Source organism: Pygocentrus nattereri, chromosome 20, assembly GCF_015220715.1.
Source record: "Pygocentrus nattereri isolate fPygNat1 chromosome 20, fPygNat1.pri, whole genome shotgun sequence".
Classification (NCBI taxonomy): domain Eukaryota; kingdom Metazoa; phylum Chordata; class Actinopteri; order Characiformes; family Serrasalmidae; genus Pygocentrus; species Pygocentrus nattereri.
Window position 1 is genome coordinate 36,929,709 of NC_051230.1, and position 25,000 is coordinate 36,954,708.

At 44.1% G+C, this 25,000-nt stretch overlaps 1 protein-coding gene across 1 annotated transcript in view; it reads left to right on the forward strand.

Moving 5' to 3' along the window:
* The window catches only part of spef2 (sperm flagellar 2), a 46,779-nt gene that overhangs the window by 2,144 nt on the left and 19,635 nt on the right, over window positions 1-25,000 (forward strand). The window contains exons 3-21 of the mRNA XM_037531447.1: window positions 321-573; window positions 1,513-1,683; window positions 1,956-2,087; window positions 2,600-2,679; window positions 3,758-3,926; window positions 11,951-12,139; window positions 12,488-12,675; window positions 12,995-13,169; window positions 14,362-14,581; window positions 15,063-15,166; window positions 16,014-16,092; window positions 16,207-16,250; window positions 16,446-16,549; window positions 16,906-17,159; window positions 17,343-17,469; window positions 18,554-18,708; window positions 18,970-19,077; window positions 19,481-19,596; window positions 24,850-24,977. Of these exons, the coding sequence (XP_037387344.1) occupies window positions 321-573; window positions 1,513-1,683; window positions 1,956-2,087; window positions 2,600-2,679; window positions 3,758-3,926; window positions 11,951-12,139; window positions 12,488-12,675; window positions 12,995-13,169; window positions 14,362-14,581; window positions 15,063-15,166; window positions 16,014-16,092; window positions 16,207-16,250; window positions 16,446-16,549; window positions 16,906-17,159; window positions 17,343-17,469; window positions 18,554-18,708; window positions 18,970-19,077; window positions 19,481-19,596; window positions 24,850-24,977 (2,796 nt within the window). The remainder of the gene's footprint in view (window positions 1-320; window positions 574-1,512; window positions 1,684-1,955; window positions 2,088-2,599; window positions 2,680-3,757; window positions 3,927-11,950; window positions 12,140-12,487; window positions 12,676-12,994; window positions 13,170-14,361; window positions 14,582-15,062; window positions 15,167-16,013; window positions 16,093-16,206; window positions 16,251-16,445; window positions 16,550-16,905; window positions 17,160-17,342; window positions 17,470-18,553; window positions 18,709-18,969; window positions 19,078-19,480; window positions 19,597-24,849; window positions 24,978-25,000) is intronic.

Here is a 25,000-nt window from a genome sequence, read left to right on the forward strand (position 1 = left end):
GCTTTATAGTGAATCATGTCAGCCCACAGAATAAATCTGAAATATGACTTACTGGAGTGTCACACGCCACAAGAGACAACACAAGACTTTTATTCTGACATGCTTTTAAGACAGACTGGGCAGGACATTCAATCATAAAACCCCCTAAAACCTTCATGGTTCCTGCTATGCTGTCTTAAAAGCAGGTCAGAATAAAAGTCCTGTGTTGTTTGTTTGACAGTTAAATTAAAATTGACATTAATTTCAGTGTCATGGAGCATGCACAGCACCCATGCTTTCATTTAATTGATTAATGAAGGCTAGGTTCTGTCCTTCTTCAGCTCAGCCAATGCGAAGCTGAACAACTTTACGAGGCTGGAACCCACCCTGCAGCTGCTCGGCATTCCCTTTGACCTCAGCATGGCTAAAGCGGTGATGCAGGGCCAGCCGGGGGCGGCTACGCGCCTGCTGTACCAGCTCTACATCCTCCTGCAGAAGAAGAAAAGATCAGGCCTGACGGGGACGGCTCTGGAGACCATGCAGCCCGCAGCCACTGCCAGACTGCACCGTATAGAGAACCACATCTACACTCAGGTACACCTTCTACCAGACTGCACCACACAGAGAACCACATCTACACTCAGGTACACCTTCTACCAGACTGCACCACACAGAGAACCACATCTACACTCAGGTACACCTTCTACCAGACTGCACCACACAGAGAACCACATCTACACTCAGGTACACCTTCTACCAGACTGCACCACACAGAGAACCACATCTACACTCAGGAACACCTTCTACCAGACTGAGATGGTTGGGGCACGTGTGCAGAATGGGTGTAAATTGTATACTGCACCAACTTCTCTGGAGGCAACCACCTACCCAGTGGAAAATCCAACGCACTGCACCAAAGACAACATGGATAAAAAAAATCGAGGAATACCTAAAGAACCAATGACTTAATCTCAGCCATGCAAGAACATTAGCTAGGGATCATGGTAGATGGAAAAGCATTGACAATCAAGTTTGGAATCCTGCGGTACCCACAGCAGCATACTGGTTACGAGATCACCCTCATCCAGAAGCTACCTAATGACTGATGATGATGATGAGACCACTCTATGTTCAAGCAAACAACTCTAAGTTTACACAAACCACTCTACATTTACACAAACCACTCTACATTTACACAAACCACTCTACGTTTACACAAACCACTCTACATTTACACAAACCACTCTACGTTCTTGTAAACCACTCAATGTTCTCATAAACCAGTCTGCATTCATGCAGGCTTCTCTATGTGCCTACAAAGTCCCACAGCAGGAGTTCTTCAGCAATCTCTAATAGACTTGATTATGGTATAAAGTTTTGAAGAAAACACTCTTGCTTTGCCTCTCCAATGAGAACATCTCAGTAATGCCCTCTGGCCTCGCTCAGATCCTCCTGATGAAAGTGTGAGAGCCGTGAGGACGTGTTTAACTGAGCCTCTCTAACAGCAGAACTTTCCTGCTGTGTGTCTCTCAGCGTTTGCGTGCGGTGGTGAAGCGCGAAGCAGACGAGAAGATGCAGAAGATAACTCAGCGCTTCGATAAGAGAGGTCAGGAAATGTATGGACGCTCTGTGATGGCTGAGCTGGTGCATGAGGAGAAACGGCGCCACCTGCAGGAGGAGAGGAGACTGCAGGATATTGAAAAGGTGAGCTCATCTGGGGGAAATGAGCAAGGCTAGTAAGGGGGGAGGGGTGTATGACATCACAACCATAATGAATTCAAAATAATCGATGTAAAACGAGCTTTTAATTCAATTTTATTTAATATGGTTTCCTTTTTTAGCGCTGAAAGTGGAAAAACAAGAAAATAGAATATGTTACCTTTACCTTGTTCTCCTGCTTTCCCTGTTAGTCGTGTTTTAGCTCCTCTGTGGTTCTGGTTTGAGAACACTGTGTTTAAGCGTGTGTTTGTTCGTAGCACCGGCAGGCCCGTAAGAAACAGCAGGAGATTATGGAGCGCATCGAGACGGCTGCTGTCCGACTCCCGAAGCCTCCCATGAGCCGGTCCCTCAGAGCGCCACGGAAACAGCAGCGGCAGCAGGAGGCTCAGGTAGACTCACCTGCACAGCTTAACCTACAAACACCAACCAAGTAACCGTTCTGTGAAAAATTCAACCCGTCCAGTTTCCTCCACCTTACTCCAAGTATAGTTGATCAGCCAAGATGTTTCTGGTGTCTAAAATTTGCTTCACTGCTTTTAGCTCTGGAGCTACGAGAGCTAACAGGTAATGGAAGCTTGTCCTCCACCAGTTAACTGGTGCTAACTGCACGCCCCAAATCATCATCTCACGCTTGCCTCAGTGTTGGTGAAGTTGACTCCTTATTCGGCAAAAAATTCAATGGAATGGAAAATCTGAATAAGAAGCTTGTGAATGGGAAGACAACTCCAGCTTCATGCCTCAGTGTCTCTAATGTGGCTTCTGACCCCGTGTGACTCACTGTAGTGTGTAAACATGGGCTGAAGTCTAGTAGCATAGCTAAAAACATGCGTCCTTACGTCTGGATTTGTATAACGTGGGGAATGTAATGATTTAATGAGTTGAATTTGAAATTTCTTGTCAGAATGTACATCAGCAGATTGCTCAGTTTGAGAAGAGCAGGAAGAGACTGTCTCCTGCTTCCTATGGACCCACATCTTTCAGGTACAGTTCACTACGTAGGCCTGACACAGTAACCTTTCAGTGGTGCGCAGAAATGTGTATTTTCATGTAAATATGTACAGTAATACATATTTCCACTTAAACATGCACAATAATATGTAGTTCCACTTAAATATTCACAGAAATATACATTTACACTTAAATATTCAGATGAATATATACTTCCACTTAAATGTGATAATTAACATATATTTCCATTGAAATATGTACAGTATTATCCATGTATGTAATTATCGCTAAAATAAATGTAAATATGCCTGATATTCCAATCTGGTTTGAAAGTGTCAGCGACCCTGCAGGAAGTCCTCAAAACACCTGCAGCAGGAACATCTAATTTAACCCTTTTCAGAGACGTAATGAAATGTAATGCAGTCTGTAGTGAAGGTCTCACAGTTTAGCCTTTTATTTACATTAGAAACGTTTACAATGTTTGAATTACATTTAAATTAAATTTCAATTATATTTTGAATGGAAGTTTTATTTGATTATAAAAATTGATGTGGAATGGCCACTAGGAGGCCTTGGAAAAGTGTTGACTAGGCTTTTAAACTGTATCTACATTTGAGACATAATGAAGATTAACAGTGCGTTAAATAAAATGCTTAATGATGCAGACACACAACATGAAAACAGCTGCCTTACAGCATGAATGGGAGCTATAGTATATAGGTATAGTGTGGACTATAGACTGGGGTTCAAGACCCCCACCTAGGCAAGCACCCTACACTATGCCAATGAGTCCTCGGGCAAGACTCCTAACACTGCCTTCGCCTGCCTGCGTGAACTGATCAAACTGTACGTCGCTCTGGATAAGAGCGGCTGCTCAATTCAACATGCATTGCTGTGTACTAGCTAGGCCAGTCTTGCTAACAGTAGCTCCATTACTACGGACGAGATTGCCGTTAAAGTTGGTCTAATCCTAAAACTAGGATTATCCAATGAGAATGCCCCTTAGATTGCCCCTCACTGACTTTGGGCTAAAGTTATCTGGCTAACTGATAAACCCTGCTTGTAGCAGGTGTGCAGTGTGTTCTATTACACTAGCTGTTTGTGCGTCCAGTGTGCAGGTGACCCGCGCTGTGAGTGAAGATGAAATGGCTCAGTGGAACAATGAATATGTTCAGAAGATCCGTCAGCGTCTGGAGGAGGACGCCACCGCCCGAGAGCAGAGAGAGAAACGCCGCAGACGGGCGCTAATACAGCAGCTGCACACACACCACACACACGAGGTCAGATACACACGTTTTCAATAGGTTTGTCATATGTTTCACACTCTAAATGTAGGTATTGTGATATAAACCGAGTCCGTTCTACAGTTTCTCATTAGGCTGAATGAATAACCGGCTCTAAATGTAGGTATTGTGATATAAACCGAGTCCGTTCTACAGTTTCTCATTAGGCTGAATGAATAACCGACTCTAAATGTAGGTATTGTGATATAAACCGAGTCCGTTCTACAGTTTCTCGTTAGGCTGAATGAATAACCGACTCTAAATGTAGGTATTGTGATATAAACCGAGTCCGTTCTACAGTTTCTCGTTAGACTGAATGAATAACCGACTCTAAATGTAGGTATTGTGATATAAACCGAGTCCGTTCTACAGTTTCTCATTAGACTGAATGAATAACCGACTCTAAATGTAGGTATTGTGATATAAACCGAGTCCGTTCTACAGTTTCTCGTTAGACTGAATGAATAACCGACTCTAAATGTAGGTATTGTGATATAAACCGAGTCCGTTCTACAGTTTCTCATTAGACTGAATGAATAACCGACTCTAAATGTAGGTATTGTGATATAAACCGAGTCCGTTCTACAGTTTCTCGTTAGACTGAATGAATAACCGACTCTAAATGTAGGTATTGTGATATAAACCGAGTCCGTTCTACAGTTTCTCGTTAGGCTGAATGAATAACCGACTCTAAATGTAGGTATTGTGATATAAACCGAGTCCGTTCTACAGTTTCTCGTTAGACTGAATGAATAACCGGCTCTAAATGTAGGTATTGTGATATAAACCGAGTCCGTTCTACAGTTTCTCGTTAGGCTGAATGAATAACCGACTCTAAATGTAGGTATTGTGATATAAACCGAGTCCGTTCTACAGTTTCTCGTTAGGCTGAATGAATAACCGACTCTAAATGTAGGTATTGTGATATAAACCGAGTCCGTTCTACAGTTTCTCATTAGACTGAATGAATAACCGACTCTAAATGTAGGTATTGTGATATAAACCGAGTCCGTTCTACAGTTTCTCGTTAGACTGAATGAATAACCGACTCTAAATGTAGGTATTGTGATATAAACCGAGTCCGTTCTACAGTTTCTCTTTAGGCTGAATGAATAACCGACTCTAAATGTAGGTATTGTGATATAAACCGAGTCCGTTCTACAGTTTCTCGTTAGACTGAATGAATAACCGGCTCTAAATGTAGGTATTGTGATATAAACCGAGTCCGTTCTACAGTTTCTCATTAGACTGAATGAATAACCGGCTCTAAATGTAGGTATTGTGATATAAACCGAGTCCGTTCTACAGTTTCTCATTAGACTGAATGAATAACCGGCTCTAAATGTAGGTATTGTGATATAAACCGAGTCCTTTCTACAGTTTCTCATTAGACTGAATGAATAACCGACTCTAAATGTAGGTATTGTGATATAAACCGAGTCCGTTCTACAGTTTCTCATTAGACTGAATGAATAACCGGCTCTAAATGTAGGTATTGTGATATAAACCGAGTCCGTTCTACAGTTTCTCATTAGGCTGAATGAATAACCGACTCTAAATGTAGGTATTGTGATATAAACCGAGTCCGTTCTACAGTTTCTCATTAGGCTGAATGAATAACCGACTCTAAATGTAGGTATTGTGATATAAACCGAGTCCGTTCTACAGTTTCTCATTAGGCTGAATGAATAACCGACTCTAAATGTAGGTATTGTGATATAAACCGAGTCCGTTCTACAGTTTCTCATTAGGCTGAATGAATAACCGACTCTAAATGTAGGTATTGTGATATAAACCGAGTCCGTTCTACAGTTTCTCATTAGACTGAATGAATAACCGGCTCTAAATGTAGGTATTGTGATATAAACCGAGTCCGTTCTACAGTTTCTCATTAGGCTGAATGAATAACCGACTCTAAATGTAGGTATTGTGATATAAACCGAGTCCGTTCTACAGTTTCTCATTAGGCTGAATGAATAACCGACTCTAAATGTAGGTATTGTGATATAAACCGAGTCCGTTCTACAGTTTCTCATTAGGCTGAATGAATAACCGACTCTAAATGTAGGTATTGTGATATAAACCGAGTCCGTTCTACAGTTTCTCATTAGGCTGAATGAATAACCGACTCTAAATGTAGGTATTGTGATATAAACCGAGTCCGTTCTACAGTTTCTCATTAGGCTGAATGAATAACCGACTCTAAATGTAGGTATTGTGATATAAACCGAGTCCGTTCTACAGTTTCTCATTAGACTGAATGAATAACCGGCTCTAAATGTAGGTATTGTGATATAAACCGAGTCCGTTCTACAGTTTCTCATTAGACTGAATGAATAACCGGCTCTAAATGTAGGTATTGTGATATAAACCGAGTCCGTTCTACAGTTTCTCATTAGACTGAATGAATAACCGGCTCTAAATGTAGGTATTGTGATATAAACCGAGTCCGTTCTACAGTTTCTCATTAGACTGAATGAATAACCGGCTCTAAATGTAGGTATTGTGATATAAACCGAGTCCGTTCTACAGTTTCTCATTAGACTGAATGAATAACCGGCTCTAAATGTAGGTATTGTGATATAAACCGAGTCCGTTCTACAGTTTCTCATTAGACTGAATGAATAACCGGCTCTAAATGTAGGTATTGTGATATAAACCGAGTCCGTTCTACAGTTTCTCATTAGACTGAATGAATAACCGACTCTAAATGTAGGTATTGTGATATAAACCGAGTCCGTTCTACAGTTTCTCATTAGGCTGAATGAATAACCGACTCTAAATGTAGGTATTGTGATATAAACCGAGTCCGTTCTACAGTTTCTCATTAGGCTGAATGAATAACCGACTCTAAATGTAGGTATTGTGATATAAACCGAGTCCGTTCTACAGTTTCTCATTAGGCTGAATGAATAACCGAATCTAAATGTAGGTATTGTGATATAAACCGAGTCCGTTCTACAGTTTCTCATTAGGCTGAATGAATAACCGACTCTAAATGTAGGTATTGTGATATAAACCGAGTCCGTTCTACAGTTTCTCATTAGACTGAATGAATAACCGACTCTAAATGTAGGTATTGTGATATAAACCGAGTCCGTTCTACAGTTTCTCGTTAGGCTGAATGAATAACCGACTCTAAATGTAGGTATTGTGATATAAACCGAGTCCGTTCTACAGTTTCTCATTAGGCTGAATGAATAACCGGCTCTAAATGTAGGTATTGTGATATAAACCGAGTCCGTTCTACAGTTTCTCATTAGGCTGAATGAATAACCGACTCTAAATGTAGGTATTGTGATATAAACCGAGTCCGTTCTACAGTTTCTCGTTAGGCTGAATGAATAACCGACTCTAAATGTAGGTATTGTGATATAAACCGAGTCCGTTCTACAGTTTCTCGTTAGACTGAATGAATAACCGACTCTAAATGTAGGTATTGTGATATAAACCGAGTCCGTTCTACAGTTTCTCATTAGACTGAATGAATAACCGACTCTAAATGTAGGTATTGTGATATAAACCGAGTCCGTTCTACAGTTTCTCGTTAGACTGAATGAATAACCGACTCTAAATGTAGGTATTGTGATATAAACCGAGTCCGTTCTACAGTTTCTCATTAGACTGAATGAATAACCGACTCTAAATGTAGGTATTGTGATATAAACCGAGTCCGTTCTACAGTTTCTCGTTAGACTGAATGAATAACCGACTCTAAATGTAGGTATTGTGATATAAACCGAGTCCGTTCTACAGTTTCTCGTTAGGCTGAATGAATAACCGACTCTAAATGTAGGTATTGTGATATAAACCGAGTCCGTTCTACAGTTTCTCGTTAGACTGAATGAATAACCGGCTCTAAATGTAGGTATTGTGATATAAACCGAGTCCGTTCTACAGTTTCTCGTTAGGCTGAATGAATAACCGACTCTAAATGTAGGTATTGTGATATAAACCGAGTCCGTTCTACAGTTTCTCTTTAGACTGAATGAATAACCGACTCTAAATGTAGGTATTGTGATATAAACCGAGTCCGTTCTACAGTTTCTCATTAGACTGAATGAATAACCGACTCTAAATGTAGGTATTGTGATATAAACCGAGTCCGTTCTACAGTTTCTCGTTAGACTGAATGAATAACCGACTCTAAATGTAGGTATTGTGATATAAACCGAGTCCGTTCTACAGTTTCTCGTTAGGCTGAATGAATAACCGACTCTAAATGTAGGTATTGTGATATAAACCGAGTCCGTTCTACAGTTTCTCGTTAGACTGAATGAATAACCGGCTCTAAATGTAGGTATTGTGATATAAACCGAGTCCGTTCTACAGTTTCTCATTAGACTGAATGAATAACCGGCTCTAAATGTAGGTATTGTGATATAAACCGAGTCCGTTCTACAGTTTCTCATTAGACTGAATGAATAACCGGCTCTAAATGTAGGTATTGTGATATAAACCTAGTCCGTTCTACAGTTTCTCATTAGACTGAATGAATAACCGACTCTAAATGTAGGTATTGTGATATAAACCGAGTCCGTTCTACAGTTTCTCATTAGACTGAATGAATAACCGGCTCTAAATGTAGGTATTGTGATATAAACCGAGTCCGTTCTACAGTTTCTCATTAGGCTGAATGAATAACCGACTCTAAATGTAGGTATTGTGATATAAACCGAGTCCGTTCTACAGTTTCTCATTAGGCTGAATGAATAACCGACTCTAAATGTAGGTATTGTGATATAAACCGAGTCCGTTCTACAGTTTCTCATTAGGCTGAATGAATAACCGACTCTAAATGTAGGTATTGTGATATAAACCGAGTCCGTTCTACAGTTTCTCATTAGGCTGAATGAATAACCGACTCTAAATGTAGGTATTGTGATATAAACCGAGTCCGTTCTACAGTTTCTCATTAGACTGAATGAATAACCGGCTCTAAATGTAGGTATTGTGATATAAACCGAGTCCGTTCTACAGTTTCTCATTAGGCTGAATGAATAACCGACTCTAAATGTAGGTATTGTGATATAAACCGAGTCCGTTCTACAGTTTCTCATTAGGCTGAATGAATAACCGACTCTAAATGTAGGTATTGTGATATAAACCGAGTCCGTTCTACAGTTTCTCATTAGGCTGAATGAATAACCGACTCTAAATGTAGGTATTGTGATATAAACCGAGTCCGTTCTACAGTTTCTCATTAGGCTGAATGAATAACCGACTCTAAATGTAGGTATTGTGATATAAACCGAGTCCGTTCTACAGTTTCTCATTAGGCTGAATGAATAACCGACTCTAAATGTAGGTATTGTGATATAAACCGAGTCCGTTCTACAGTTTCTCATTAGACTGAATGAATAACCGGCTCTAAATGTAGGTATTGTGATATAAACCGAGTCCGTTCTACAGTTTCTCATTAGACTGAATGAATAACCGGCTCTAAATGTAGGTATTGTGATATAAACCGAGTCCGTTCTACAGTTTCTCATTAGACTGAATGAATAACCGGCTCTAAATGTAGGTATTGTGATATAAACCGAGTCCGTTCTACAGTTTCTCATTAGACTGAATGAATAACCGGCTCTAAATGTAGGTATTGTGATATAAACCGAGTCCGTTCTACAGTTTCTCATTAGACTGAATGAATAACCGGCTCTAAATGTAGGTATTGTGATATAAACCGAGTCCGTTCTACAGTTTCTCATTAGACTGAATGAATAACCGGCTCTAAATGTAGGTATTGTGATATAAACCGAGTCCGTTCTACAGTTTCTCATTAGACTGAATGAATAACCGACTCTAAATGTAGGTATTGTGATATAAACCGAGTCCGTTCTACAGTTTCTCATTAGGCTGAATGAATAACCGACTCTAAATGTAGGTATTGTGATATAAACCGAGTCCGTTCTACAGTTTCTCATTAGGCTGAATGAATAACCGACTCTAAATGTAGGTATTGTGATATAAACCGAGTCCGTTCTACAGTTTCTCATTAGGCTGAATGAATAACCGACTCTAAATGTAGGTATTGTGATATAAACCGAGTCCGTTCTACAGTTTCTCATTAGGCTGAATGAATAACCGACTCTAAATGTAGGTATTGTGATATAAACCGAGTCCGTTCTACAGTTTCTCATTAGACTGAATGAATAACCGACTCTAAATGTAGGTATTGTGATATAAACCGAGTCCGTTCTACAGTTTCTCGTTAGGCTGAATGAATAACCGACTCTAAATGTAGGTATTGTGATATAAACCGAGTCCGTTCTACAGTTTCTCATTAGGCTGAATGAATAACCGGCTCTAAATGTAGGTATTGTGATATAAACCGAGTCCGTTCTACAGTTTCTCATTAGGCTGAATGAATAACCGGCTCTAAATGTAGGTATTGTGATATAAACCGAGTCCGTTCTACAGTTTCTCATTAGACTGAATGAATAACCGGCTCTAAATGTAGGTATTGTGATATAAACCAAGTCCGTTCTACAGTTTCTCATTAGGCTGAATGAATAACCGGCTCTAAATGTAGGTATTGTGATATAAACCGAGTCCGTTCTACAGTTTCTCATTAGACTGAATGAATAACCGGCTCTAAATGTAGGTATTGTGATATAAACCGAGTCCGTTCTACAGTTTCTCATTAGGCTGAATGAATAACCGGCTCTAAATGTAGGTATTGTGATATAAACCGAGTCCGTTCTACAGTTTCTCGTTAGGCTGAATGAATAACCGACTCTAAATGTAGGTATTGTGATATAAACCGAGTCCGTTCTACAGTTTCTCATTAGACTGAATGAATAACCGGCTCTAAATGTAGGTATTGTGATATAAACCGAGTCCGTTCTACAGTTTCTCATTAGGCTGAATGAATAACCGACTCTAAATGTAGGTATTGTGATATAAACCGAGTCCGTTCTACAGTTTCTCATTAGGCTGAATGAATAACCGACTCTAAATGTAGGTATTGTGATATAAACCGAGTCCGTTCTACAGTTTCTCGTTAGGCTGAATGAATAACCGGCTCTAAATGTAGGTATTGTGATATAAACCGAGTCCGTTCTACAGTTTCTCGTTAGGCTGAATGAATAACCGACTCTAAATGTAGGTATTGTGATATAAACCGAGTCCGTTCTACAGTTTCTCATTAGACTGAATGAATAACCGGCTCTAAATGTAGGTATTGTGATATAAACCGAGTCCGTTCTACAGTTTCTCATTAGGCTGAATGAATAACCGACTCTAAATGTAGGTATTGTGATATAAACCGAGTCCGTTCTACAGTTTCTCGTTAGGCTGAATGAATAACCGACTCTAAATGTAGGTATTGTGATATAAACCGAGTCCGTTCTACAGTTTCTCGTTAGGCTGAATGAATAACCGGCTCTAAATGTAGGTATTGTGATATAAACCGAGTCCGTTCTACAGTTTCTCGTTAGGCTGAATGAATAACCGGCTCTAAATGTAGGTATTGTGATATAAACCGAGTCCGTTCTACAGTTTCTCATTAGACTGAATGAATAACCGGCTCTAAATGTAGGTATTGTGATATAAACCAAGTCCGTTCTACAGTTTCTCATTAGGCTGAATGAATAACCGGCTCTAAATGTAGGTATTGTGATATAAACCGAGTCCGTTCTACAGTTTCTCATTAGGCTGAATGAATAACCGGCTCTAAATGTAGGTATTGTGATATAAACCGAGTCCGTTCTACAGTTTCTCATTAGGCTGAATGAATAACCGGCTCTAAATGTAGGTATTGTGATATAAACCGAGTCCGTTCCACAGTTTCTCGTTAGACTGAATGAATAACCGGCTCTAAATGTAGGTATTGTGATATAAACCGAGTCCGTTCTACAGTTTCTCATTAGGCTGAATGAATAACCGGCTCTAAATGTAGGTATTGTGATATAAACCGAGTCCGTTCCACAGTTTCTCGTTAGACTGAATGAATAACCGGCTCTAAATGTAGGTATTGTGATATAGAGATGCACTGCATTAAAAGTGTTTTCCTCGTGTAGGAGATGGTGCGGGAGGAACAGCTGATTGCTCGTTTGGTGCGTCAGTCACAGCAGGAGAAGCGAATCGCAGTACAGCTGATGCAGATCAGACAGCAGAAGGAGGTTCTGAGGCAGAACCGAATCCTCCGACAGAGACAGTATGAAGAACAGAGGCTCACAGACTTCCACCAGGCTCTGGACCGAGAGGCGGTGAGAAAAAACACACAAAGACCTGCACAAACATTTATAATTCCATTATTCTACATGTTTGGAACTTCAACAATGCTTATATAGGACAAACTCTTCTTCTACATAGTTCTTCTATGTAGTATATGTTGTATAGTGCTAACTGTATGTGTGTAACATTGTATGTTTTTGTTTATTGGGTCACTACAGACTTTAATTACATCTTAATGCACTGGAAGCAGTTACCACCCACACGTCTTGGGGCAATAAAAGACATCTTGAACATTTCTTGAAGAATTGTGATATTAGATTACCATATCCACCACCTCTAGCCCTACCTATAGTTGATGTGTGTGTTTGTGTGTGTTTCAGGCTCTTCTCCAGCAGGACCGTGTGGAGCATCAGGAGGAGATACGTAAGGAGCGAGAGCTTCACGCCCATTTGGCTGCTGAGCGCACTCAGTCCAAACACCAAAAACACTTCAACATCTGCAGTGAGATTCTGAAGCAGATCGTAGATCTGGCAACGAAGAGTGGGGAGTATCGCCTGCTCACGGCCACGTAAGACCTTTACACACAGAACATGATTTATCGGCCCTGTTTATTTAGCAAATAACAGTAAATCAATTCAAACACAGCCATAACTGGTGATACCTCGCACTGAACAGTCTGGTGGATTAGCAACTAGAACTTTCTGAGAAACATCAGAAGGATATCTTTTGCCTCCTGAAATGGAAAGATGTCCATCCAAAATGGAGAGAACTGATTAAGAACCTAATATATTTGGAGCAATGTCTGAAGAGATTGGTGAGAACCATCTTATAAATAAATACATACCACACACACTCTAGGCTTTTCTCTCTATTTCTCTCCATTGTAGTGCTATTCCTCTGAAGATGATGAGGGAGTGGAAGGAGCTGTATTTCATTGGTAAGCCACTGTACAAAGTATCTGAGCTGGAGTTGGGGGCGGAGCCTGCTGAGCCCAGCCCAGAGCAAGCCATCGAGCTGGAGAAATTAAACATCCTCAACCAGCAGGACTATGATGAGTACACAGTGAGTAGAGTCTGTTAGTCTAGTAGTTTCTGAATGAGTTAGTTTAAAAATATTAGTGAGTTTGGAGTCATGGGAGAAAACACTAACAAGGCAGGACTAAGGGGAGAGGAGGGAACTCAGGAACAGAGAACCATGACAGGTCTTCCCTCAAGACAAATTCTAAGAGACGCAACTGGGTTCAGAAGCAGGAAATGCGTAGTAGGATGGAGGACAGAAAAAATATAGAGGGTGTGGAACTGGGACCAACACAGTCACTAGAAAAAAGACGAGACAGGTGACTGTGAAACAGGTATCTAGGGGTCAGTCAAGCAGAGAAGTAGGGAGCCTTGTCAAGCAGAGAAGTGGGAGGACTGCCAAGCAGGAAACTAGGGGGCTGGACAGGCAGGGAACATAAAGGGACTGTTGAGCAGGGAGCTGGAGGGACTGCTGAGTAGGGAAGTAGGGGGGACTCTCAAACAGGGAACTGGGGAGGCTGTTGAGCAGGGAAATAAGGGGACTGCAGAATATGTAACCGGGGAACCTGTCAAACAGGAAACTCGGGGAGTGTTGAGCAGAGAACTGGAGGGACTTTTGAAAATGGTCAGAAAGGTCTGATGCACAGGGAGCTGGAAGGGACTGTTGAACAGGGAATTTGGGAGACAGGTACAGAACCAGCGGGGCTATCGAGCATGGACATGGGAAACTGTGGAACGGGAAACTGGGGAAGTTTTGAAACAGAGAACTTGTGGGACTGTTGAGCAGGGAATTTCACTGTCTGTCATGCACAGAACTGGAGTGACTGTTGAGCATTAACATAGGGGACTGTGGAATAGAAAACTGGGAAAAATGTGAAATGGAACTGAAGGGTGAACCGGAGGGACTGTCGAACATGGATATGGGGAACTGTTGAGCATGGAAGAACTGTTGAACCTGGATAGGGTGTAACGTTAAGCAGGGAACTAGGAAGACTGTTGATCCTGGACTGGGAACAGGAGAGATTGTTAAGCAGGAATCTGGGGAACAGTTGCGCAGGGATGTGGGATAGCAGGTGGTCAGTTTTTGGTTAATTAGTGTTTTCTGTTTGTGTAATAATTCATTAATTCCTTTGAGTTTGTTATTTTACTCTTCATTAGATTGTCTTTTGATTTTAGCTAATTTGATGGTCGTTTGAAGTCAAAAAGGTTACAAAAATTTGTTTTGGTGTTTGTTGCAGAACATGATGGGTGAATGGACGTGGCCTGAAGAAGGAGAGAGCAGAGCTCCGCCCACCAATAATGATATTCTGGGCCATGTTGTTGCTCGTCTGCAGAACATTGTGAATCCCCCTTGCCTGAATGACCCCTCACCACAATTCCCAAATTTCTCTCTCAGAGCATGTGTGCTGGGAAAAGTGTGCTCAGGCAAGAGCACCTGCCTCACCAGGATCAGCGAGGGTACTCCAGCCTACACAATCAGATTTACACAGTTTCCCCTCTTACCACTAATCAAGTTTGGTGTCTCAAATTCACTTGTTTTTGTCAAGTAACTGGCAAAATAGAAAACTACCAGCCTTCCGTAAAGTCCATCAGGAGGCTCTAACATTATATTGTTTGACATGATGACGTGATGACGTTTTGATTGGTTACTTCATGAAGAGATGACTGCAACTGTTAAGGCTGAGTTTCAGGTGAGGATGCTTTGTGCACCTCAGGTGAAATTTAGTTGATGTAAGTTTTTATGGTAGTAAAGTTGCAAAAGTTATTTCTCACTGTGTAAAGTCTGACATCTTGACTACATTTGGGGTGAAAGAGGAAACTGCAATGTTAATTATTTGTTAAACTATTGCTTTGAAGTTTCTTATAGCTTCTTAGTATCTTTACAAATTTAGTGTTTATCCTGCTGAATTTACTGATTAACTGACTGCCTTCCATGCAGCACATGGCATCCACATTCTGTCAGCTGATACGTTGATCCAGGAGGCGCTGGCTGCCCACCAAGCTGGAGAGCAGGTCCCGAATGACCACAGCCCAGAGCTTGAGGTACTGACCTACTGACTACCACTGTGTTTTCATGAAAAAATCGTATTTACAGTACTGGATCAGTTAAGAGTTCTTTGTAAAAGCTACGGTAATGTACTTTAGTCGATATTCATAGATAACAGTGATACTCCACATAATCAGTCATTGGGGCAGTCATTGAGGCAGTCATGGGCTGGAGGTTAGGGAACCAGCCTTGTGACCGGAAGGTTGCCGGTTCGATCCCCAGAGCTGACAGTCCATGACTGAGGTGTCCTTGAACAAGACACCTAACCCCCAACTGCTCCCCGGGCGCTGTGGATAGGGCTGCCCACTGCTCCGGGCAAGTGTGCTCACTGCCCCCTAGTGTGTGTGTGTGCTCACTAGTGTGTATGTGGTCTTTCACTTCATGGATGGGTTAAATGCGGAGGTGGAATTTCCCTGTTGTGGGACTAATAAGGGTCACTTAATCAACTCTGCACCATTTGAGGCACAAAGCCTCAAATTCGGCCTCCTATTTGCCAGCTTCTCATTCAGATTTTGCCTTTCCACCTTAAATAGCACAGAATTTACAGAAGGGAACATAATAAGAAGCTGGTACACAGAAGATCTTCATCACTCACATGTTTGAGGCCAGTGTGTGATGATTTAAGCATGCAGTTAGCACCACGCTAATTAGTGATGCTTCTATTACTTGTTAGCCACGTTAGCCTCATAGCTTCAGTGCTAAAACTAAAAGCAAACTTCAGTCACCAAACGTGTCTTGGCTCATCGACTACATTAATGGAGGGAGTTATGGCGGGAAGGCCTTTCTGCTGAACTCTTGCTTGAATCTGTCTGTTTGAGCTGTACTGTTTGCTCTGTGGTGCAGACGAGTGCGGAAAGCTGTGGATCTGATCCTCAGGAAGCTGAGCAGGGAGAGGAGGAGTCATCGACTGCTGCAGACTCAGGTATGTATGTTCCTTACTGTAATAACCCAAAGGAAGACGTGTAATAATCACAATACCTAGGCTAACATTCAAATGATCGGAATCGCCTGTTATATTATTACATTTTTTCCGCAGGGCTTGTGTCCAAAGACCTGCCTAAAAAAGAGAGCAAGACTAAAGTAAGCGCTGCAGAGATTCACAGTAATGTTCTCAGCCAGACTCTCGTCCTGGATGACCTTAGACAAATGTTTACCTAAAGGCTCTTACCTAAAAACATCTGTTTCTAAGACTGTTATACTTGTCTTACACTTTTGGCTGGAGTTGTTCACACTTAGTGGCAGTGACTGAGATGTTGTGTGTTGGTGCTTACCCAGCCGACTTTACGGGCGCAGCATGGTGCAGTGGTGGAGAAGGCTCTGAGGAGGGGTGGAGCCATTCCTGATGAGCTGCTCATTGACATCTTCATACATGCAGTCAGGTAGATGCCTGGGCGTCATGTACCTGCCTTATACACCTTCTACTTCTGGCTCTTACACTTGACTCAGGCACCTAACTGATACATCTGCCTCATATACCTGCTTCTTACATCTGCCTCTAACACCTGATACACCTGCCTCATATAACTGACTGAAACATCTGTTAAATATACCTAAATAATATGCCAAGCTTTTTCGCTTGACTGATTTATCTGCCAGATCAACATTCACCTGCCTCATATACCTGACTGATTCACCAGACTGCCATTCATATCTGATACTCCTGCCTCATACACCTGGCTGATATACCTGCCTCATCTATTTTGGCCTCTCTGGCGCCCTCTGGTGTGTGCTGCAGGCAGGTTCCAGAGGGCCGTGGTTGGGTTCTGGATGGATTCCCAGCAAACGTGTCTCAGGCCCGGCTGCTGGAGAAGGCCCTAAGCGGAGCCGACCCAGACCAGGCTGACAGGAAGAGGCGGATCAAGAAGCCTAACCTGGTGGAAGACAGGAATGCCCCCAAAGCCCCGCCTCCTCCTTTACCTGCACTGCACCTGGCTATGCTGCTGGAGGTCTCAGATGAGCAGGTGCTGGACCGGGCTATCCATCGGAGTCGTGAGTCCACTGCCTTCATGACATTACCGTTATTTACACATAGTTTTAGTTTCTGCCTTCTGCCCTCTGTTGTAGTCATTTCAGGTATTTACTGTGCCTGTTCAGTCCTGAGTTTCTCTGGGCTTTAAAAGCTTTACGGGCTAAATATACACTGATTTAATTTTTTTAAATGTCCCCCAGCAGAGCAGGTGAGAGAGGAGAACGCTAATAAGAGTGATGACGCTCTGCCAAAGACTCAGGAACAAACACTTCCTCCTGAACAGACTCAGAGTGCTCCCCCTGCTGGAGACCACACACACATCCAGCACAGGTAGAGTTCATCAATAACAGCCGAAGTCCAGACCTGCCCTGTTTCTGCTGATGGCGTAATGGAAATTAGGAACATTTCAGTTTCATTTACAAACTTCTACCAGCTTTTAACCTGTTCATTACGGTAAATACTAACTGGCTCTACTTCGCTGTATCATAATTGTCTCAAAGCCTTGGACAAGCTAGAACAGGGGTCCTCATCCCAGTCCTGGAGATCCCGTACTACACACATTGTTGTGTTCTCCTCTTGTAACACACCTGATTTAACTCCTCAACTAATTAAAAATTAACAAAGTAATTCCTTGTGTCCCACTCAGGTTTGTTAGTTTAGGGAAAACACAGGAATGTGCAAAGCATGGGGTCCCCACAACGGACTCTAGGAACCACTGAGCTATAATATATTTATTTGGATTTTGCCCCATACTTCCCCAGTTCCACCTTATGGAACCTACTGGACATAAAAGGACAGGTTTTCTCTGTACTTTTTAAGGTTTTCTCTGGTATTTTTGTGTAAATTAGTGTTCTCAAGGGACTGTTATTAAGCTAGTCTGGTGGGTTTTGTCGCTTAACATGGTCAATAATCAACAAGCCTCGTCAGGTAATTACCAAGGCCTTCTTGAACTGAATTGAGAGTGTTGAAAGAGGGAAGGCCCTAATCTATGCAGAGCTGTGGCCTGGAAGGAGCCACTCCCCTTCAGGAGACACTCCTGATCTAAGAGCTCATTTGAAGATGTAGCAGTGAGGGTCATTTCACAATGCAGCATTTCTCAGGTAGCCTGGCTATTCCTGTTGAACAGCCCCCCACTTTGGGATTAAGTTATCCAGTTTATGCAGTAATCCTGCCCTATGGAATACAGTGCTGTTTAGATGCTGGTGGCTTTGTCTAAATGAACTCTTACAGAAACAATGGTGAGGTGTAGGGGCAGGCGACGGCCAAAACAGTGCTACAACACAAACACACCTGCAGGAACCCTCCAGGCCTAGTACTGATGAGCCCTGGTCGAAAGAAATCAGACGCTCTCTGTACCTCACTGGACGGTGCTTCGAAGGCTGACTGTGTTCCCTCAACTGTGCTTGTTTTCCAGGATAGCTGCGTTTCAGGACACTTGGTCTAAACTGGAGAAGTGGTTTGGAGAGAAACAGAAGATTCTGGTCAAAGTCTCGGCCGAGGTGAATGAGGACGCGCTCTTCAGGAGCGTGGAGACTGTCCTGTTTAACACCATGACTGCTGCACAGAAAGGTCTACACTTGCTCCTTCTGTCCAATCATCTCAGCCTCAGCCTCAACAGCTCCATTAGAGCAATGCATTCATATTTGTCTAGTTATCATGATTAGTGGCTTGAATGTTTCGAATGAGATTCCACCTAAAAAGGTCTGATGTGTTATTAACATTTCCGTCAATGTGTCTTTATCTTAGAAGAAAATATATAATATAATTGTTTTGTTGTTGTTGCTTCTATTGTTATTATAACCATGTTTAGTATGTAAATGAATGTTTCAGGTGATGAAGCTGCAGAAAGCAGTGTAAAGGTCACTGATGATTCCGTCTCCCTGACCGTCCCTCAGCCTACAGCGTCTGAGTCAGGGGTCAGGTCTCATTCTCCTAAAGGTCAGCTTTACTATGTTATGGTCCCACTGCACTCACAGGATAGGGAAGCTCACTCGGTCTGGAGATCTTCCACCCTGCAGGGAGCTTCCAGTCCATTATTTCCTTACTGAGCTGGAATATTATACTCCTGCGTTCAGGCCCAAACTAAAGGGTCTGAGTCGCCTTCAGGGTCAAACAGTCACTCAGACACAGCAAATGAGGGTAAAGACATACAGCCAAAGTCACCAGAGGCCCAAACCAAGCCCACAAAATCAGAATCAGGCCAGTCAGATGATGAACACGTTCTGAAAGAGTATAAATGGAGCTGTGTGACTGATGCTCTGTCATAAATAATGTGTGTTTATGCTTCTTACGGGCCTGTTCGTTATCTCTTATTAAAACCTCATGCCTTCCTGGTCCTTAGAGGGTGCTGCAGGTCATTCCAGACGGACCTCCATCTCCACAGTGTCTGCTGGAGAGGCTCCTTCCCCGACCCCGGGCTCCACTGGCTGGGTTTATGTGGACGAGCCATTGCCACAGGTGCTAAAGCTAACCTGAACACACCTAATCAATAAGCTTATCATTAAATATTGAATCTATTGATAATGATTATATGCATAATAACAATAATAATGATGACGATACACACAAAACATTTCTTCTGAGATGTTTCCTCAAAACCGTGTTTCCCATAACGTCCATATCTAATATATCTGATGACTGGATATAGCCGACTCCTTCTAACTCTGACGACTGGATATAGCCGACTCCGTCTAACTCTGATGACTGGATATAGCCGACTCCTTCTAACTCTGACGACTGGATATAGCCGACTCCTTCTAACTCTGACGACTGGACATAGCCGACTCCGTCTAACTCTGACGACTGGATATAGCCGACTCCGTCTAACTCTGACGACTGGATATAGCCGACTCCGTCTAGCTCTGACGACTGGATATAGCCGACTCCGTCTAGCTCTGACGACTGGATATAGCCGACTCCGTCTAACTCTGACGACTGGATATAGCCGACTCCGTCTAGCTCTGACGACTGGATATAGCCGACTCCGTCTAACTCTGACGACTGGATATAGCCGACTCCGTCTAGCTCTGACGACTGGATATAGCCGACTCCGTCTAGCTCTGACGACTGGATATAGCCGACTCCGTCTAACTCTGACGACTGGATATAGCCGACTCCGTCTAGCTCTGACGACTGGATATAGCCGACTCCGTCTAGCTCTGATGACTGGATATAGCCGACTCCGTCTAGCTCTGATGACTGGATATAGCCGACTCCGTCTAACTCTGACGACTGGACATAGCCGACTCCGTCTAACTCTGACGACTGGATATAGCCGACTCCGTCTAGCTCTGATGACTGGATATAGCCGACTCCGTCTAACTCTGATGACTGGATATAGCCGACTCCGTCTAGGTCTGACGACTGGATATAGCCGACTCCGTCTGACGACTGGATATAGCCGACTCCGTCTAGCTCTGATGACTGGATATAGCCGACTCCGTCTAACTCTGACGACTGGACATAGCCGACTCCGTCTAACTCTGACGACTGGATATAGCCGACTCCGTCTAACTCTGACGACTGGATACAGCCGACTCCGTCTAACTCTGACGACTGGATACAGCCGACTCCGTCTAGCTCTGATGACTGGACATAGCCGACTCCGTCTAGCTCTGACGACTGGATATAGCAGACTCCGTCTAACTCTGATGACTGGATACAGCCGACTCCGTCTAGCTCTGATGACTGGATATAGCCGACTCCGTCTAACTCTGATGACTGGATATAGCCGACTCCGTCTAACTCTGACGACTGGATACAGCCGACTCCGTCTAACTCTGACTACTGGATACAGCGACTCCGTCTAGCTCTGACGACTGGATATAGCCGACTCCGTCTAACTCTGACGACTGGATATAGCCGACTCCGTCTAGCTCTGACGACTGGATATAGCCGACTCCGTCTAGCTCTGACGACTGGATATAGCCGACTCCGTCTAGCTCTGATGACTGGATATAGCCGACTCCGTCTAACTCTGATGACTGCATATAGCCGACTCCATCTAACTCTGACGACTGGATATAGCCGACTCCGTCTAACTCTGACGACTGGATACAGCCGACTCCGTCTGACGACTGGATATAGCCGACTCCGTCTAACTCTGACGACTGGATACAGCCGACTCCGTCTGACGACTGGATATAGCCGACTCCGTCTAACTCTGATGACTGGATACAGCCGACTCCGTCTAACTCTGATGACTGGATACAGCCGACTCCGTCTAACTCTGACGACTGGATATAGCCGACTCCGTCTAACTCTGACGACTGGATATAGCCGACTCCGTCTAGCTCTGACGACTGGATATAGCCGACTCCGTCTAGCTCTGACGACTGGATATAGCCGACTCCGTCTAACTCTGACGACTGGATATAGCCGACTCCGTCTAGCTCTGACGACTGGATATAGCCGACTCCGTCTAGCTCTGATGACTGGATATAGCCGACTCCGTCTAGCTCTGATGACTGGATATAGCCGACTCCGTCTAACTCTGACGACTGGACATAGCCGACTCCGTCTAACTCTGACGACTGGATATAGCCGACTCCGTCTAGCTCTGATGACTGGATATAGCCGACTCCGTCTAACTTTGATGACTGGATATAGCCGACTCCGTCTAGGTCTGACGACTGGATATAGCCGACTCCGTCTGACGACTGGATATAGCCGACTCCGTCTAGCTCTGATGACTGGATATAGCCGACTCCGTCTAACTCTGACGACTGGACATAGCCGACTCCGTCTAACTCTGACGACTGGATATAGCCGACTCCGTCTAACTCTGACGACTGGATACAGCCGACTCCGTCTAACTCTGACGACTGGATACAGCCGACTCCGTCTAGCTCTGATGACTGGACATAGCCGACTCCGTCTAGCTCTGACGACTGGATATAGCAGACTCCGTCTAACTCTGATGACTGGATACAGCCGACTCCGTCTAGCTCTGATGACTGGATATAGCCGACTCCGTCTAACTCTGATGACTGGATATAGCCGACTCCGTCTAACTCAGACGACTGGATACAGCCGACTCCGTCTAACTCTGACTACTGGATACAGCGACTCCGTCTAGCTCTGACGACTGGATATAGCCGACTCCGTCTAACTCTGACGACTGGATATAGCCGACTCCGTCTAGCTCTGACGACTGGATATAGCCGACTCCGTCTAGCTCTGACGACTGGATATAGCCGACTCCGTCTAGCTCTGATGACTGGATATAGCCGACTCCGTCTAACTCTGATGACTGCATATAGCCGACTCCATCTAACTCTGACGACTGGATATAGCCGACTCCGTCTAACTCTGACGACTGGATACAGCCGACTCCGTCTGATGACTGGATATAGCCGACTCCGTCTAACTCTGACGACTGGATACAGCCGACTCCGTCTGACGACTGGATATAGCCGACTCCGTCTAACTCTGATGACTGGATACAGCCGACTCCGTCTAACTCTGATGACTGGATACAGCCGACTCCGTCTAACTCTGACTACTGGATACAGCGACTCCGTCTAGCTCTGACGACTGGATATAGCCGACTCCGTCTAACTCTGACGACTGGATATAGCCGACTCCGTCTAACTCTGATGACTGGATACAGCCGACTCCGTCTAACTCAGACGACTGGATACAGCCGACTCCGTCTAACTCTGACTACTGGATACAGCGACTCCGTCTAGCTCTGACGACTGGATATAGCCGACTCCGTCTAACTCTGACGACTGGATATAGCCGACTCCGTCTAGCTCTGACGACTGGATATAGCCGACTCCGTCTAGCTCTGACGACTGGATATAGCCGACTCCGTCTAGCTCTGATGACTGGATATAGCCGACTCCGTCTAACTCTGATGACTGCATATAGCCGACTCCATCTAACTCTGACGACTGGATATAGCCGACTCCGTCTAACTCTGACGACTGGATACAGCCGACTCCGTCTGACGACTGGATATAGCCGACTCCGTCTAACTCTGATGACTGGATACAGCCGACTCCGTCTAACTCTGACGACTGGATATAGCCGACTCCGTCTAACTCTGACGACTGGATATAGCCGACTCCGTCTAACTCTGACGACTGGATATAGCCGACTCCGTCTAGCTCTGACGACTGGATATAGCCGACTCCGTCTAACTCTGACGACTGGATATAGCCGACTCCGTCTAGCTCTGACGACTGGATATAGCCGACTCCGTCTAGCTCTGACGACTGGATATAGCCGACTCCGTCTAGCTCTGATGACTGGATATAGCCGACTCCGTCTAACTCTGATGACTGCATATAGCCGACTCCATCTAACTCTGACGACTGGATATAGCCGACTCCGTCTAACTCTGACGACTGGATACAGCCGACTCCGTCTGACGACTGGATATAGCCGACTCCGTCTAACTCTGATGACTGGATACAGCCGACTCCGTCTAACTCTGACGACTGGATATAGCCGACTCCGTCTAACTCTGACGACTGGATATAGCCGACTCCGTCTAACTCTGACGACTGGATATAGCCGACTCCGTCTAGCTCTGACGACTGGATATAGCCGACTCCGTCTAACTCTGACGACTGGATATAGCCGACTCCGTCTAACTCTGACGACTGGATATAGCCGACTCCGTCTAACTCTGACGACTGGATATAGCCGACTCCGTCTAACTCTGACGACTGGATATAGCCGATTCCGTCTAACTCTGATGACTGGATACAGCCGACTCCGTCTAACTCTGACGACTGGATATAGCCGACTCCGTCTGACGACTGGATATAGCCGACTCCGTCTAGCTCTGACGACTGGATATAGCCGACTCCGTCTAGCTCTGACGACTGGATATAGCCGACTCCGTCTAGCTCTGACGACTGGATATAGCCGACTCCGTCTAACTCTGACGACTGGATATAGCCGACTCCGTCTAGCTCTGACGACTGGATATAGCCGACTCCGTCTAACTCTGACGACTGGATATAGCCGACTCCGTCTAACTCTGATGACTGGATACAGCCGACTCCGTCTAACTCTGACGACTGGATATAGCCGACTCCGTCTGACGACTGGATATAGCCGACTCCGTCTAGCTCTGACGACTGGATATAGCCGACTCCGTCTAGCTCTGACGACTGGATATAGCCGACTCCGTCTAGCTCTGACGACTGGATATAGCCGACTCCGTCTAACTCTGACGACTGGATATAGCCGACTCCGTCTAACTCTGACGACTGGATATAGCCGACTCCATCTAACTCTGACGACTGGATATAGCCGACTCCGTCTAACTCTGACGACTGGATATAGCCGACTCCGTCTGACGACTGGATATAGCCGACTCCGTCTAACTCTGACGACTGGATACAGCCGACTCCGTCTAACTCTGACGACTGGATATAGCCGACTCCGTCTAACTCTGACGACTGGATATAGCCGACTCCGTCTAACTCTGACGACTGGATATAGCCGACTCCAGCTAACTCTGACGACTGGATATAGCCGACTCCGTCTAGCTCTGATGACTGGATATAGCCGACTCCGTCTAACTCTGACGACTGGATATAGCCGACTCCAGCTAACTCTGACGACTGGATATAGCCGACTGCAGCTAACTAAGCGGACTGAGAATCAGAACAGAATCATAATTTGTTTAAACATACCTGCTTATGCCAATGCTGAAAATGTAATGCTGTGTTTGTGTTTGCTATTGTGCAGGAAATTGCGGAGTATTTGGTGCCGTACTGGGACAGTGTGTGCAGTTCCTATGTCTCTAACGTTAAAGCTGTGATGCAGAACCTGCGCAGTGAACGCAACCTCATCATACACCACCTCTACAACATCAGGTCAGAGGCACCTGACTGTCTTT